The sequence below is a fragment of the Charadrius vociferus genome, unplaced genomic scaffold, assembly GCF_000708025.1.
Source record: "Charadrius vociferus isolate BGI_N301 unplaced genomic scaffold, ASM70802v2 scaffold390, whole genome shotgun sequence".
In the NCBI taxonomy this organism is placed as follows: domain Eukaryota; kingdom Metazoa; phylum Chordata; class Aves; order Charadriiformes; family Charadriidae; genus Charadrius; species Charadrius vociferus.
In genome coordinates, this window is record NW_009646433.1 from 445,152 (window position 1) to 459,683 (window position 14,532).

Below are 14,532 nucleotides of genomic sequence, written 5' to 3' on the forward strand. Positions count from 1 at the left end.
TAAATTGCTAAAAAAATATACGTGCTCAATCAATGAGGGTGCAGACTATCTCTAAGAAGAGGGAGGCCGTTCTTGTGTGAGTTTGTGACTGCATTGCTGGGTTTTTGATTTGCTTGTCAATGAGAATTCGGCAGTGGAGGTTTCTAAGAATTAAACTGTCTTTACCTGTGCAGTTTGTTGCAGACTTGAAAAGTGCATTTTTTTTTTTCTTTTTTTTTTTTCTTTGGAGCAGTTTAGTGCCAACACAGGAGAAAGAAATTGCTGGAAAAGCAAAACTGTATGCAGCAAAGTTAAATGAACCATTTAAAGCAGTAGTAATATCTGCTCTCCGGGATGTAATGTTTTAAATGTCAGAGTGGAAGAAATTTGCTGGACCAATATGCAACTTTATTTAAAGGACAAGGTTAATGATTCTTTGCATGCATGTTTACTTTATTTGCCTCTGCTTGTTTTCTTTTTCCTATTAGGCTGATGATAAAGACACTGGGAATTACAGTGCCATGCAATACAGACTCATCATTCCTCCAATCAAGGACGGTAAAGAAGGTTTTGTGATTGAAGCTTACACAGGGCTAATAAAAACTGCTATGCTGTTCAAAAATATGAGAAGATCCTATTTCAAGTTTCAGGTCATTGCAACTGACAATTATGGAAAAGGACTGAGCAGCAAAGCAGAAGTACTTGTAAGTATGAGCCAGGCATTATCTTCACGGAATAATTCCTGAGGAAATTCAAACATAACATAAAGTTTCATTCCAGGGAGACCTATAGGAATGAATCTTTTTAGGTCACTGAAATAAAGCTTTTTTTTATTTTTTTAATTTTTTTTTTTAACCAAAAGCTTTTACGACCATATAAAACGTGTTCATGTTTCATTGCGGATATCCTGATCTCAATTACCACACTAGACATGATGTTCAGTATTTTATTTATTCAGTGAGCCCTTGTTAATGGGTCAATTTAGATTCCAGTTGTTTGCATTAAACATGGACCTAGGTTATGTTGTGGGTCTTCTGGACCCGGATGGCAGCAAAACAGGTACTGGTTTTGTGCGTTACGTTTAAAGCAGGTCACATTTATGTGGTCGGACACAAGCGTTTACAGATCATCTCTACCTGCTCCTGAGCCAGGAAGGTGCAGCCAGCTCCCATGTGAAAGCTGTGAAGCGGGGTTAGCATGGCATTAAACCCCAGCTAATAAGCCAAGCTCAAAGCTTGCTGACTTGGGCTGTACTCTGTGTTCACGTGAGTACCCAGCTTCTGGGTCACAGAGCGGGCGTATCGGGCTTGCAAATATCTGAGCGGTCTCTGAAAGCTACAAGTCAATCGCCTTACTGGGGAAAGCCAGGGTTATTTGCTCATGTCTGGAAGGGAAACGCAAGGAATAATTTTGGGCTGAGACTGTACTTGAAGTTTTCCGGGGAGCAACGTTTCAAAAGTGGCACCAGCTTTAGGCCTTGAGCTCCTGTTTTTGTGCTGAGTAAAGGACATTGACTTAGTCCAGTCACAGAAACCATCAAAGCTAAGTTTCTTTAAAGCCTGTATAACTTGATGGATTGGATTAATATTAGCATAATGTCGTCGGGATGAAGTGCATTATCTAGTTCATGGGAACACTGTCAAATGATACAGATGATAGCCATAATACTTGGTATATAGAGTTATGCAGGAATTCAGCAAATAAACATAATGTATGATGTCCTCATGCTTGACCTCCCAAAATGATAGGGCATTCTCATGCAATTTATGCGGTAATAGTATATTAAAATATAGCCAGAAGGTATCGACATTAAAATTAGAAAGTGAAGTATGTCTCATTAATTTATAGAGGTATCTTTAGGTTGTCTGAGTGAGTGATGAGCACTCTGGTGCAGTGTTTTTGAACAAGACGTGAAAGCTTAGAGTAGCTGCAGGTACAATTAGAGACTGACACCATCCCACCGTGAAAGTTTGGGTTTGCACTGAGCATGATCCGTACGTGACGATCTGTTCTAACTAGACTAAGCTTTTCCTGGGCCTCATGATTTGAACAGAATTTATCCTGCTGACAGTATGGTGTCAGGTGCTCAGGCTGGGAGGTGTTCATTCCTTTCAATACAAGCTCAAGGAGCACACATAGATAAGGGAAATTAAATTAATTACTCTTGTGCAAAAGAATAAGATGTGGGGGAAGAAGATAGGATTGCACTGGGACGAGGTCTAGGGAGAAGATGTGGAGCAACACCAGAGGGACAGTACCATGAAAAGCCTGAGCAGAGCGAGGTATCCTCCAAAACTGGGTCCAGGACGCTTCCTCAGAGCCCTGGCACAGCTCTGTGAGCAGCATAAGCTGCCAAAGGCACTGCTAAAATGTCTTCATGCTGTAGGGGATGGTCCACGTGAGGGATTCCAGTCTGTTCCTGCTGGCTGGGACTGGCAGGATGGCTCAAGTTAGACATCCCTGGATCTACAGTTTGGTTCCCTGTGATGGAATTTCCCTTTTTAGCCTCTGTGAGACAAAAGAAATAAGAAATTACATTTTAAAATAAGTTTGCTGCAAGTAAGCACTTAAAGGTACTCACTAAGTGTGGGTAGTGAATATGATATCATCTTTAATCAAATGTTTGTTGGGATCTGGGGGGGTCCCCCGGCCCATTCCTCCTTCAGCTCTCAGCATGAGCTTACTGCCAGGAGTCCATGGGTGCCGTATAATGATGAAGACTATTTGTGAGCTCTGCTTTGCTTGATTTAAAAATTGGAAAGTGCCTGGTGAATGAAACATGGGATCAAAGGGATATCGCTTATGCTAGTGGTTATCAACGATTATATGCTTTCCCTGCTTCTGCTGCAAACTTAGTTTGTTGTGCTACTTATTTAATTTAACCCAGAACTTTCCTCGTTCTCAGCAATGCATTCTTCAGATACTTATGCACATGAGACATCTGAACACACTGACTTCCAGCCCTGTAATTCAGGCTGGTGCCTGCTATGCAGCATCACAGGACCTGGCTGTGGTTTTGCTCAGTAGACTGGAAGCAGCAAAAGCTTTCTAAGGAATGGTGGGTCGGATGATCCCTGGTAACTCTGCCCCAAAAAGCTTCCAGAGAGCAGTGCCAGCGGTGCCGCAGGAGGAGCCTTTGCTTTCCCGCACCTTCCACCTCTGCTCCCAGCGTGTTTCCATCTCTCCTCGAGTGGAAGAGAATATTTTCTCCCCACAGCTTTTCCTACACTGTAGTTAAATTGGACTTAGTTCCTCAGCTTATTGCTATTTTTAATAATTGAAAAATGAAAGCCTCTACAAGTGTGGATAGCGAGCAAGTTAATGTTACTATGGAAACCTTAACTTTTTCTTGATTTTTTTGTTCAACAGCATTGTTTTACTATAGCTTGTCATGAACATGTGTTTATCCTTATTTTTGTATATGAACAATTAGTCATAACTGTGATTCCTTGAATATCAAAAGAACCATTGCCTTTTTTAAGTGTTACATTTATGCCGTACTCAGTACATAGGTGCACAGTGGTTGCTTGAATTGGCTAATGGTGTTAATTCTATTAAACTGTTCATTGCTGTAGAGTTCCTTTCAATGATCTTAGTCTAAAATTTGAGTTCATTATAATTCTGTTTTTCTTACACAGAAGTCTGTACGTGCTGATCAGTGCATCTGATGACATTTCAAGAACATTTAAATATTTAAAGTTGAATTAAGCTTCAAAGCTGGTGAATCAGTGTTTGATGTGAAAAGTGTATTATGGCTTGTCTGCTGAAGGGCTTAGAGGGCTCAGACTTCTCTTTTGAAAATCAGGGGTTGGTTTTTTTTTTCTTCTAGAATCGAATTGGCTAACTCTAATTTTTAAATTAATTGGGTTTAACATTGTCCTACTTTTCCAAATTTACTTCCAGAATCCTCCATCGGGAGCATAGGTTTAGAGTGTAATGTTTGCTGTCATGCCTATATGGACATGAGCCAAGTTTTAAGAAATGTTTTATTCTCTCCAGCAGTACGGGAAGTAACCGTTCCTTTCACAACCTAAGGGGAGGTTGGCTGTGCTAGTGAGGAGAGAGCTATTACAAATGCAAAATCATTTAAAAAGGAGGAAAAAGCATGCAATCATCTTACTGGAAGGCAGCCTTTTCTTGGGATAAAAATAGCTTGAGGAGACTAGATTGGGAGATGCAAAGCAGAGTTTGCCAAATCTGCAGAATTCGATGCATGCGTTCTAGTCCCTTCTGCACGCTGCCCGTCCGACCTGTGGCTGAGAAACAGAGGAGTTACATCACTTTTGGAGTAGCAAATGCTAATGTGGGAGATTTGTTCTGAGGTCAATTGGTTCTTTCGTGGAATCCGAGATTTTAATATTTTTTTTAAACAAAGCACAGGAGTATTGAGTGTGTTAGAGGCATTTTTCCTGTCCTTTTAAACAAACGTGCAATTGTAAAATGCACGTGGTTATGCAGTTTTATGCCATAGAGAGAAACTAAAAAAAAAAGGAAATTAAAATAACTGACCTGATGACTTCAAAATAGATGAACAATTTCCTTTGAGGTTTTCTAACAAAGTATCATTGATTTAGTTGCATTAACCTGGTATTTGCATTTACGTTGGTGCAAAACACGTGTTTCCAAGGTTGGATTTTCCTGTTGAGTCATCAAAAATACCAAAAGGCTCATAAGTGATTTTGAATACGGCACGTGGGAGATCCATGATTCTGTAAGTAAAGGGTAAACTATGAAGAACAGGTTTCATAGTCCTTCCCTTAAAAATCTCCAATTCTGATGCAGTCCCGCAATTACAGTTCTAGTTAAATCTTTGCCTGCTGTTTATTCGTTTTGGCTGCCAAGGAAAGCAAAATTTCCCAGCTCTCTTATTCAGAATTAAAATGAGAAATCCGTACATCAGGGTGTGGCTATGAAGGCAGGAAAACAATTATTCCATTTGGTTTTGTACGGGGAGGATGTTTTGCATGGGAGTGCCAATTGAATTTCACTCTTTTGTTTCCAGGTCTCTGTGGTCAATCAGTTGGACATGCAAGTCATCGTCTCTAATGTTCCTCCCACCCTTGTGGAACAAAACAAAGATCAACTCATAGGGTAATAAATTTATTTACTCTACAAATATCAGACAAATCCCTGGTTTTGTGTTTAGATACAGCGAGGAGTGCTCCCTTTATGCCATGATCTACCTTTGATGCCAAAAGACTTGAAAAATGAGCAAGCGGGTGTTTTGATGGGGAGCGCGACTGGCTGAGTGACAGCACTGACCCCCGTCCATCCCACACACCCCCATTTTCCCCCTCCTCTGCAGAAAGCAGAGGTACAGCACTTCTTTGCTTGCACATTTGCCCACTTTGCAGGCTGAAACGCGGTTCAGAGCTGCCCCTGATACAGATCACAGTGGAGCCTCCAAACACTGAACCCGCAGCTGTCAAAATCCAGGATGTCAAATGAATAAATCCCGTCTCCCAAAGGCTGAGGCAGTGCGTCTCAGCTGTATGGCTTCGCTATTATTTTATTTGGGTGACATAGCTGTAAGGGAAAGCAGAATTTAGAAAATGTATACTGGTACAATTAATACCACTAACATCATTACTTAAAATTTTAATTCCAAAAAATTGGTACCAGGATGTGACTATTCAGGCCTAGCAGGTATAAAATGTTGTGATGGGGGGACGGGTAATTGGAAACGTTCATGCTTTGCGATAAAAGCAAAGTATTTTATCATACTGGAAGCCAGCTAAAATCCTTTTGGTAAAATATGTTCTAATAGCGCTCATACAGCACAACATCATCAGCTTCCAGGAGTCAGGTTTTCACTTCTAGCTTCTTTTCGTAAGACAAGGACGATTTTCTATACTTCGTATCATTAGGCACATAACCATGAATTAGACAATATGGGAAAGAAAATACTATAGGAAATAGTTTAAAAACAGTCTGTGTACTCTTCTGTCACTTAAATCAGTGAGGAATGGCATGTCTCAGATTTCAACCGATCTATTCCATCCTGACTGTTGTCATACTTTACTTCTCCACAGATAACTGAAATACCTTAGGGTTGGTTATACAATCACTCACTGAAAAAGAAGTGTGTTGTGTCTCAATGGCTCATGTCTTCAACAGGCTTTGAAAAAAATACTAACTGATTTGCTTCTGGAGATTTAGGACATGTTCCTCTTTTCTCTCCGTTTTGAGCCAGGTGTAAGTTAGCTCTGATAGATTCCGAAGTCAGAAACACTAATTAAGTTTTTCAGGCAGTAGTCTGTATTCACAGGGACTCCATTTCCTAGAGCTAAGAATAATAAAGGAGTTTGCTTGCTTAACACTTAAGATGTACCTGGAGAGAGATGTTGGCTGGAGAGAGGAAGAACGATACATATTTTAGTGACAGTAATAGGAAAAGTTGGCTTCTGCTTTGCTAAGCCTTCAGGTTCACCTTAGCATGCTGCGCTGTACAATTTTTTTTCACACAGTAATTTGTAGCCTTCCCGGGCTTCTGTTTTCTTGAGTGAAGATGAACACGTGTTCTGTACATGACGTAGCACAGAGCTCATGCTAAATTGGGTTTAGGCTGTGTTTGAGATCCTCCCAGTTTTGGACTGTCCTGCAGCCAAAGGAGCCACCAGCAAAATACAGCTCTTACAGAAGGTGCTTTGAAAACAGGGTAGAACAAGCCTGGCTTGAATGAAGAGTGTCAACCGCATGACACACGTGTTGTGGGACTGAGAGCGTAAATGCCGCAACGGGTGGCACGGCCAGAACAGCACGGGCAGATAGCGGCTCACCCTTTCACCATCCCTGCAAAAATCTCCTTTTGCAAACACTGGAGCAGCTTGTTTCCAGCTCCCAGCAGGTCTCAGCAGTGTTCAGTGCCTCAACGATAAATTGTACCGTAACCATACCCTCCCTCCTCTCCTGCGGGCCCAGAGCTGGCATATCCTGCCACAGTCTTGGAAAATGGCCCAGAGCCACGTTCTTCAGTCTCCACGCTCCAGAAAACTCTTTTCTGCCAGGATGGAGTCTTTTAAAACTCGTTTCATGCTGTTCTGGCCCTTGTGCATGGAAGTCTCTGACAGATGTGTAAATATTTCACAGTGAATGAAGCTTTTGAATGAGTACAAAAATAAGAAAACATGGCCAGATTTTGAGTTCTCAAAATTAGCTTGGAAAGCCTTTACCTTCACGAACACCGTGAGGCCAGTGAGCGAGTGTAGCATAAGAATTGAACTTTTAACGATAGGCTTTCAAGGACAAACTTTGCAAGAAGAGATTGCATTAGCTTGTTTTAAAATTGTCACATCCTTTATAGAAAGTCCTTCCAGAGAACAAAGGCCTCAGAAGTAAATTTTGCATATGTGCACTTGTCTGTTTCACACAAATATATTTATTTCTTTGCCGTCGTCAAATTGCTTGGATTTTCCGCCTAAAGTTTAAAAGAATGCTATCTCCCTGTTTTTATAACGGCTTTACTAATTCATGCAGGACATAAAAACAAAGGAATAGGAATTTGTGATTTGTCATGCACTATACAGAAGATGTAACCACAGGCAAAGGGAAAACATATAATTTGGAGACCACCTCAGGCTGAAGTATTTTTGCACAAAGAGGTTTCTGAACCATTTCAAATAATGCACTAATTTGTAAAATTAGAACACTTTGTATAATTCATTAACAGATAAAAAGATTATGTCATTAACTAAATTAGTCACTGCAGAGGTTATTTGGCTCTTTCTCCTCTTTTTTTGGCACTGGAGTGATAGTAAATATTAATCTCTGAAAATACAGCAGTTAACTACCAATTGCAATACTTGGTGATGGGGAATGTTGGGAAAGTGGGTAGTTGGGTCATTTTTGAAATGATAGCGATTTTTCACAATAAAATCATGATTTAAGCAACTTTGGAGAACAAGTTATAACAGATTCTCCCCAGCTGCTTGTAATTTTGACTAGAGAGTGGATACAAGGTATTAAATATATAATTCAGTTCTTCCACACTGGAAAGGCTTACTCAGCATCGCCCTGAGATGCGTGTTGGTTAATGGGCCAAGTAAAGGAAGCATACTGCAGAAAAAAAAGATTTAAAACATCACTATCTGTTTGGCTTAGGAGTTTGGGCTTTTTGAGGGATACAACGGGTATGTCTTCAGCTGACATTTCTGATAAGTGTCGTGGCCCCTCAGTTTTCCTCCAACTGCTTTAATTTCGTCAACAAGCTTTTCATATCCTCCGGACTGCACATCAATGTCAGATTTGCCATTTCTCTCACTGACTTTAATTATGTCTGTTCAGATAGGTCCGTTTATGTCTGCTGCAGAAGATGACAGAGAAAATGGAGTGAGGCTTAGTGGAAAATTCAGTACGTGTTCCTCTCCTTCAGAAAACTTGGTGAAGGCAGACGACAGTGTTCTTTAAATACGGCAGTGTTTGGGAGTGCTTACTTGTTGGGCAAGGAACAGAATTTCAACTAGAACAAAATAGCCAACTTCATGCTCAGAGCACTTAGTTCTTTGGTTTTCACGTGACTGCAACTTAAACCTCTAGCGAAGAGCAGAAACACCGTGTTGCCAAGAGAGACCTGTGTATCTCTCATCCCATAGGTAATAGAAATGTCTTGAGAATTAAATTCCTATGTACGTACTTCTATAGACGGCAGAACCTTTTCTCTGAGATGGAATAATGCAGTGGCTCAAAGCGAGCGCTTTGATGAAATACTCCATAGGCATTCCTCTTGAGCAGGCTGTTTTAAACCCTACAAAACTGAGATAATATTGCTCGGGGAACTCTGTTTTTTCCTGAACTAGAGCTAGCCAAAACCACTGGTGGCATCATTTTCAACCTTAAATGATAATGGTTTCTGCATTGTGTGTGCTTTCTGGGCCGATGAGGGGGGTAAAGGAGACACATTTAGCTGTACTTGGACTGCTTTGGAGTTGTTGAAGAATGATACGAGGACTGTCTCCTCACTTTCAAAAATCATACAAGGTGTCCCATGTTCTTCTTAATAATATAAATGTTATATATGTATAAAATAAATGTTCTTCCTCCTCCTGGAAGTGAAAAACGAGCCTGGAAAGAACGGAGTTTCTTTTCCATCCGTATAAAGAAAATCTCTTACTGGTGGTGTAGGAATCTTTCATTGGAAAAGAGGGTCTGATGGAATCACCTCATACTGCTAATAAATGTGCATAGATACAGCAGTAGAGAATTGTTTTATTATTTACTAATAACTTTAATAAGTATAAATATTTAAACACTGAAGTCTTGACTTCCCACATCAAGAAGTTTCTGTAGTCTCCTGTATTTTCAGTGTGGTCTTGGTGGGGATTCCCTTTTTTTGTATTTTGATTGGTTGTGTGTCGCGGGCTTTTGAGCCTGCCTTTTCTCTGCATGGCTTTAGCACTTTTCGTTCTCCTAAGCTGAGGAATTTAGGTGCCTGCAGGCTCCTGGCCAGACCTGCCTCTGGAAGTGGAATCCAAGTGCAGATGTTCTTGGGTAGCAACTTTATCTGTCTTCTGGATATTCGTGTGTATTATGTGTATCTTAATAGAGGTTATTCCCTACTTTTCAAGACAAAATTACAGGAAATAGCACATGTGATAATTCCAGGGAAGTTTTCTCCCTGTGTATTTTGGCCTGTTATAGGCTGTGTTCCTTTAATACTTTAATGCTTATAAAAGAATGGAGCAGTTCCATAGTTAAAGAAAATCCACGCTCAAACCTCTAATGCAATGTAGAAGTGACCAGGCAGGTTTTTTTAATAGAAAATCCAAGTGTAAAATCAAGTGCTGATCCTCAGAGATAGACCGAGTGAGTGTCTCGGGATACGAATGTTCAGCCTGCTAACTTAATAGTTTGCATATATAAAGTTGACTGCCATCATTTCTCAAAGGAGTGTCTGCTCTGCTTTGCTGCGTAGAAACCAAAATCCACTTAAAAGAAATGTCATAATACGTACTAGAGCAATACATACCGCAATAAATTATGTATCATAATATACATCACATGAACATTGTACATCAAATATAATTTTATGTATAATCATAGTATACGAGATAATATATTTTATATATAGGAGGTAGAATGCACAGCCCTCTCAAGGGAAATGTTTCAGAACATGGAAGATTTCCCTTCCGTTGTCTTTTGCTGTTGACGATACAGCAAATGGTGTTTTCTAATCTCGGTTGCAGAAGCCGGTTGGTGGCATTTAAAAGGGACAGCTGACGTGAGTGCTTTACGTGGAGCTTGTGTATATTGTTGTATTTTATTTCTTTGTTCCTGCTGTCTTTTTTGTTTGAATGCCGGTGTCTTCACTAATCGGGAGGATGAGTGGCTGCCTCTGAAATGTAGCGTGTTTATCAAGATGCGGCTGTGTAGAATGAGATCGAATGTTATGAGGCTTCACTGGGATTCCAGCATTCTCGGTGCCTTTAGTCAAGCCAGACACAACTGCCCCTCGGATGGGCGACCTTAGAGGTGCTTGTGTGGAAATGCAGTGCCTCTGAAAGCACTCGACTGGCTTAAAATAGTCAACCTTAGCACACCGGTGTTCTTTCTTCTCCGAAGTCCATGAATTGGTAGAAAATGAGCATGTCTTTTCTGCTGAATGTAGTTGCAGTATATAAATCACTCAGACTCATTACTTTTCCCATAGGGGAAAACTAATCCGTTGCTTGCTTTATGATTTTTTCCACGTAATTACTGAATTAAGCCTAATTACAGGTGACTGGACTTTTTGCATATTGGGGTGGTGGCAGTGAACTTGCCATTAAGCACTCTTCACAGCTAGCACTTGCTTTCCTCCCCATTATTAAGTGTTCGTAGTCGTGGGTACTGCTGTAGCTGCCTTGTTCTTTGCCGCAGCGCTCTCTGATGCTGTTATACGGGTTCGTTTTGCTCCTGGCCCTTTGATCCACTTCCCCTCTGCCTTTTTCCCTTTTACTTCTTTGCACTGTATTGTTTCATTCTAAATTAAATTGCAAAATTAGCAAATAAGTAAATCATGAGATTAGAGGGACGTTTCCAACCAACTGGTTGCGTCGTATTTCATATCCACCCTACATTTGGCTTTGCTTGGAGACTGCATGTCCTGTAGTTCTCGCTTTGTACGGTGTCTAACAGAGCCCATTCCATTTCTTAGCTCATCAGAGCCTCTCTCCTCTGTAATCAGGACGATTACTGACACTAGGCTACCTTTATTAAGTTAGGTAATAGAGACCGAAGCTTCTTCAACTCCAGCTTTTCCACTTGCTAGTTCTGGTGCCAGCTGGAAAGCTCTGGTTCAGCGATCTCCTCCTCCCCCCTCCTCTCAATAATACCAAATGTTGTTCTGTTAACGTACTTTCTCTGAAGCGCTATAATGCAGTGCGTGGCTTCTCAGATAAAGCTGTAAACTTCTGCTTTATTCTGAAATTGCTTACTTTTGCAGTAAAACCCCTTTTGTGCTGAGATCTGAAGATACATCTTCTGGGTCGAAGTCAAGATGTCTGTGTGTATTACTCTTTGGGTGAGTGTAGCGTAATGTTCCTTCTGCGACTGGGGAGAAATGATACTGAAATAAAAAGTTGGAGTGCGTGTAGGTTTTTTGGAGGATAGGATTGTATATGTTAAGCACAAAAAGAGGAAACTTTAGCAATAAGTAACAAAGCAAATTTCCTTTATGGTGTGCAATCCAATATGCTTTTATAGGATTAGGGTAAGTATGTACATTGTCTCTGGGTTGTTTTCTAAATAATTTAGATGTTGTTATATGCAGAGTAAATTGGCTCAGTGGTGCTCCTTTCTGCTAAGTACATGCCTGGTGTGTGATATAAAAGTAGGAAAAATCTTTGTCAAAAAGCTATTTTATAAAGAAGGAGTAGTCTTAGGCTTGAAATAAACCCCAGTTTTGGCTTTTTTATTCTACATTGCAGCACAAAGCAGGCTGACTTAGCTGACTATTAAGGGTTTCTTGAATTGTTTTGGCAGCTGCAAAACAGCTCGGTGCCTCTCCAGAGGCCGCAGAAGTAGTATAACCTTCCCTGCGCTGTATGTATGTTGTAATAAGGCATCTGGGAGCCGGCAGCTGGGGCCCAAGTGCATCACCTCTGCCCCAAAAGCTATCGCGAGCTGCACAGGAGGGGCTGGAATTGGTCCTTATCTATTTGTGAAAATATATCCAGCAGAAGCGCGGCAGTTTTGTTGTCAGTTATTAACCTTGCAAAAACTCAACACAGGCAGAATTTGGCAGAAGTTGAGCAAAATTGCGAAAGTGTACTCGGGTTAAATAAAACACTTGAAAGGTCTGTATTGATGTGTACTGGCAGAGCTGAATGCTCTCATCTGTGCATTGTTGCCAAATTTGCTTATGTTTTCAAATACCTAGAATCTAAATTCATTATTATTTTTGAGTTATTTTGGGGAGCTAGTATTTTCAGTGGAGGAGCCAAAAGTTACGCAGAATATCTTGAACACTTGTAGCTCCAAGTCTGTGGTACCAGTTATTTCGGAGTCCTGAAAGAAAGAATGGATTCTTCTTATTCTTCTTTTTTTTTTTCTTTTTTTTCTTTTTTTTTTTTCATTTCTCAAAATATTTTTACCTGCTCCAGAAACCCGGCAGGCTATCAAATTACTAGAGAACAGAAACATTTTTTTCCCATGGCATTTTTTGCTAAGAAAATAGTAGAGTAATTAAATTCAAGTACCGGTGAGGATCTAAAACGTTCTACAAATTGAATTGTTTCTTTTGTATGTGTGCTGATTCAGAGGATATGCATGCAACTTAGTGATTCGGCTCAAGGGTATAAAACTACTGGAACGTTGCGGCGCTCTTTCGGGACATGTCATGCATCTTCTCCACCAGAGACAACGGAGGGTCATTAAACCTTGCTGCTGACTTACCAAGTCTTACGTGATGACTATACGCCTAGTTGAGTTGCCATTGCTGCCGGGCTCTCGTGTGGCCGATTCCGTATCTGGTATTTTGAGGTGAATTAACTGACTCATATGGACTTTCACATTCGTTTCCAAAGAAACTTCCAAGTGGTCCTTTGCATCTTTCCCAGTAGCTGGATCTCTCCCATGCTGGGGCATGCCTCTGGCATGCCGGATTCATGCAGCTGTGAGTAGAAAGCAGCACGATGCTGCGATGCCAGGGTGCACTGCTGAATTTAGTCCTGTGCTCAGCAGGGTCTTCTCTGCAGCACCCTCAGCCCCGCCATGCGCATGATGCCTCAGGCGCGCATATCAGCTCATGAACATAGTGCTGAGTGTAGACCAGGAACATGGTGCCTTATCCCAGACGTTAGGATTTGGTCTGCTGGTGTCAGAAATGTGCTGGGAAGCAGAATGCCAAGGGACAGCTCAACAAACCAACATACCTGTATTTTTTTTTTTGCCTTTCCATTTCTTTTCCACCTAAAGATTTAAAAAAAAAAAAAATATCTCGGGGTTTTCAGGATATTCAGGGCCACGTTACATCCTCAATGACAGTGAAAAATCCTCTTGTCCTTCATTTCATTTCACTGGCGTGGCTGATGGGAATTTGGAAAGCAATGGTAATGAAGATGCATTGGGAGGCATTTCTGTTTGTTCCATGATGTCTGCGGAGCAAAATGGAGTTAGAATAGTAGGAAGGTCTCATCACCTGTTAAGCTGCTGGTTCTACCTCTCACATGTTGGGAGGATGGTAATTACCCTTGTTGCATTAACAAGTGACAGACTAATTTTAAGCTAACTTTGCTGATAAATACAGTAGAACTGCAGACGCTGTTGTTAGTTAAAGTATGCCTTTTAGAAATTGGTTCTTGTGAGTAGTACTATAAGCAGGTGGCCGCTTTCAGTAGTGTTTTCAGCATCATGGCTTCAGCTGAATGACTTTTAAAATAACTCCGGGGGGACTGCCTTATTTTTAAGTGCATTCTTTAATTGCTACTTTTCAGTCTTCTGTGCATTTTTATAATATATTTCACCCTAAACATGCAATTTGTGTGTTTCAGATGAAATGTTACTGCCATTCCACTATACTTTGTGGTGGTTTTTGCAATGTTAGAAAGTAGTATGCTATTCGTTCTTCGATTTTAGTCACGTTTCACACAAAGATATTCTTAAAGGCAATGAATTCCAGCAGAAGCCATGCCAGGAATTTCTGAGAAAAGGGTATATTGTTGCCAGTTCTGCTAAAAGCGATGCTACGTTATAACCTTCCAGCCTTACAGAGCATTTCTGTCTTGGGTGAAGTAATAGTTCTGTGCAAGGAAACGAAAGCCCCCCCCCCCCCTGCAGCAACAGAAGATGATTTTATACTAATTAGGGAGGTAAACCTTTTGCATATTTGGTCTATGTGAATCCTTGTGCATAACGCCATTCAAAAGATGGCTGTGGTTTCTTTTAGTCATTTTATAATAATCTGCATATCCCAGATTTGTTCTGTCAAGTTTTACCTGGGAGAATTACTGTTACTGAGGTACCCGTGACAGGTTATCCCCCTAGCTGCCAGTTAAGGGCGTGCCAGAAGCAGAGATGAGTAGAGGTTACCATACCTGCAAACAACAGGAGTGCTTGTTTAGAGGACACTAGTCAACT

At 40.8% G+C, this 14,532-nt stretch overlaps 1 protein-coding gene across 2 annotated transcripts in view; it reads left to right on the plus strand.

The window, feature by feature from the left end:
* The window catches only part of PCDH15 (protocadherin-related 15), a 371,643-nt gene that overhangs the window by 321,671 nt on the left and 35,440 nt on the right, over positions 1-14,532 (plus strand). For both annotated transcript variants that reach the window (XM_009881484.1, XM_009881476.1), the window contains 2 exons: positions 468-683; positions 4,982-5,070. In XM_009881484.1, the coding sequence (XP_009879786.1) occupies positions 468-683; positions 4,982-5,070 (305 nt within the window). The remainder of the gene's footprint in view (positions 1-467; positions 684-4,981; positions 5,071-14,532) is intronic.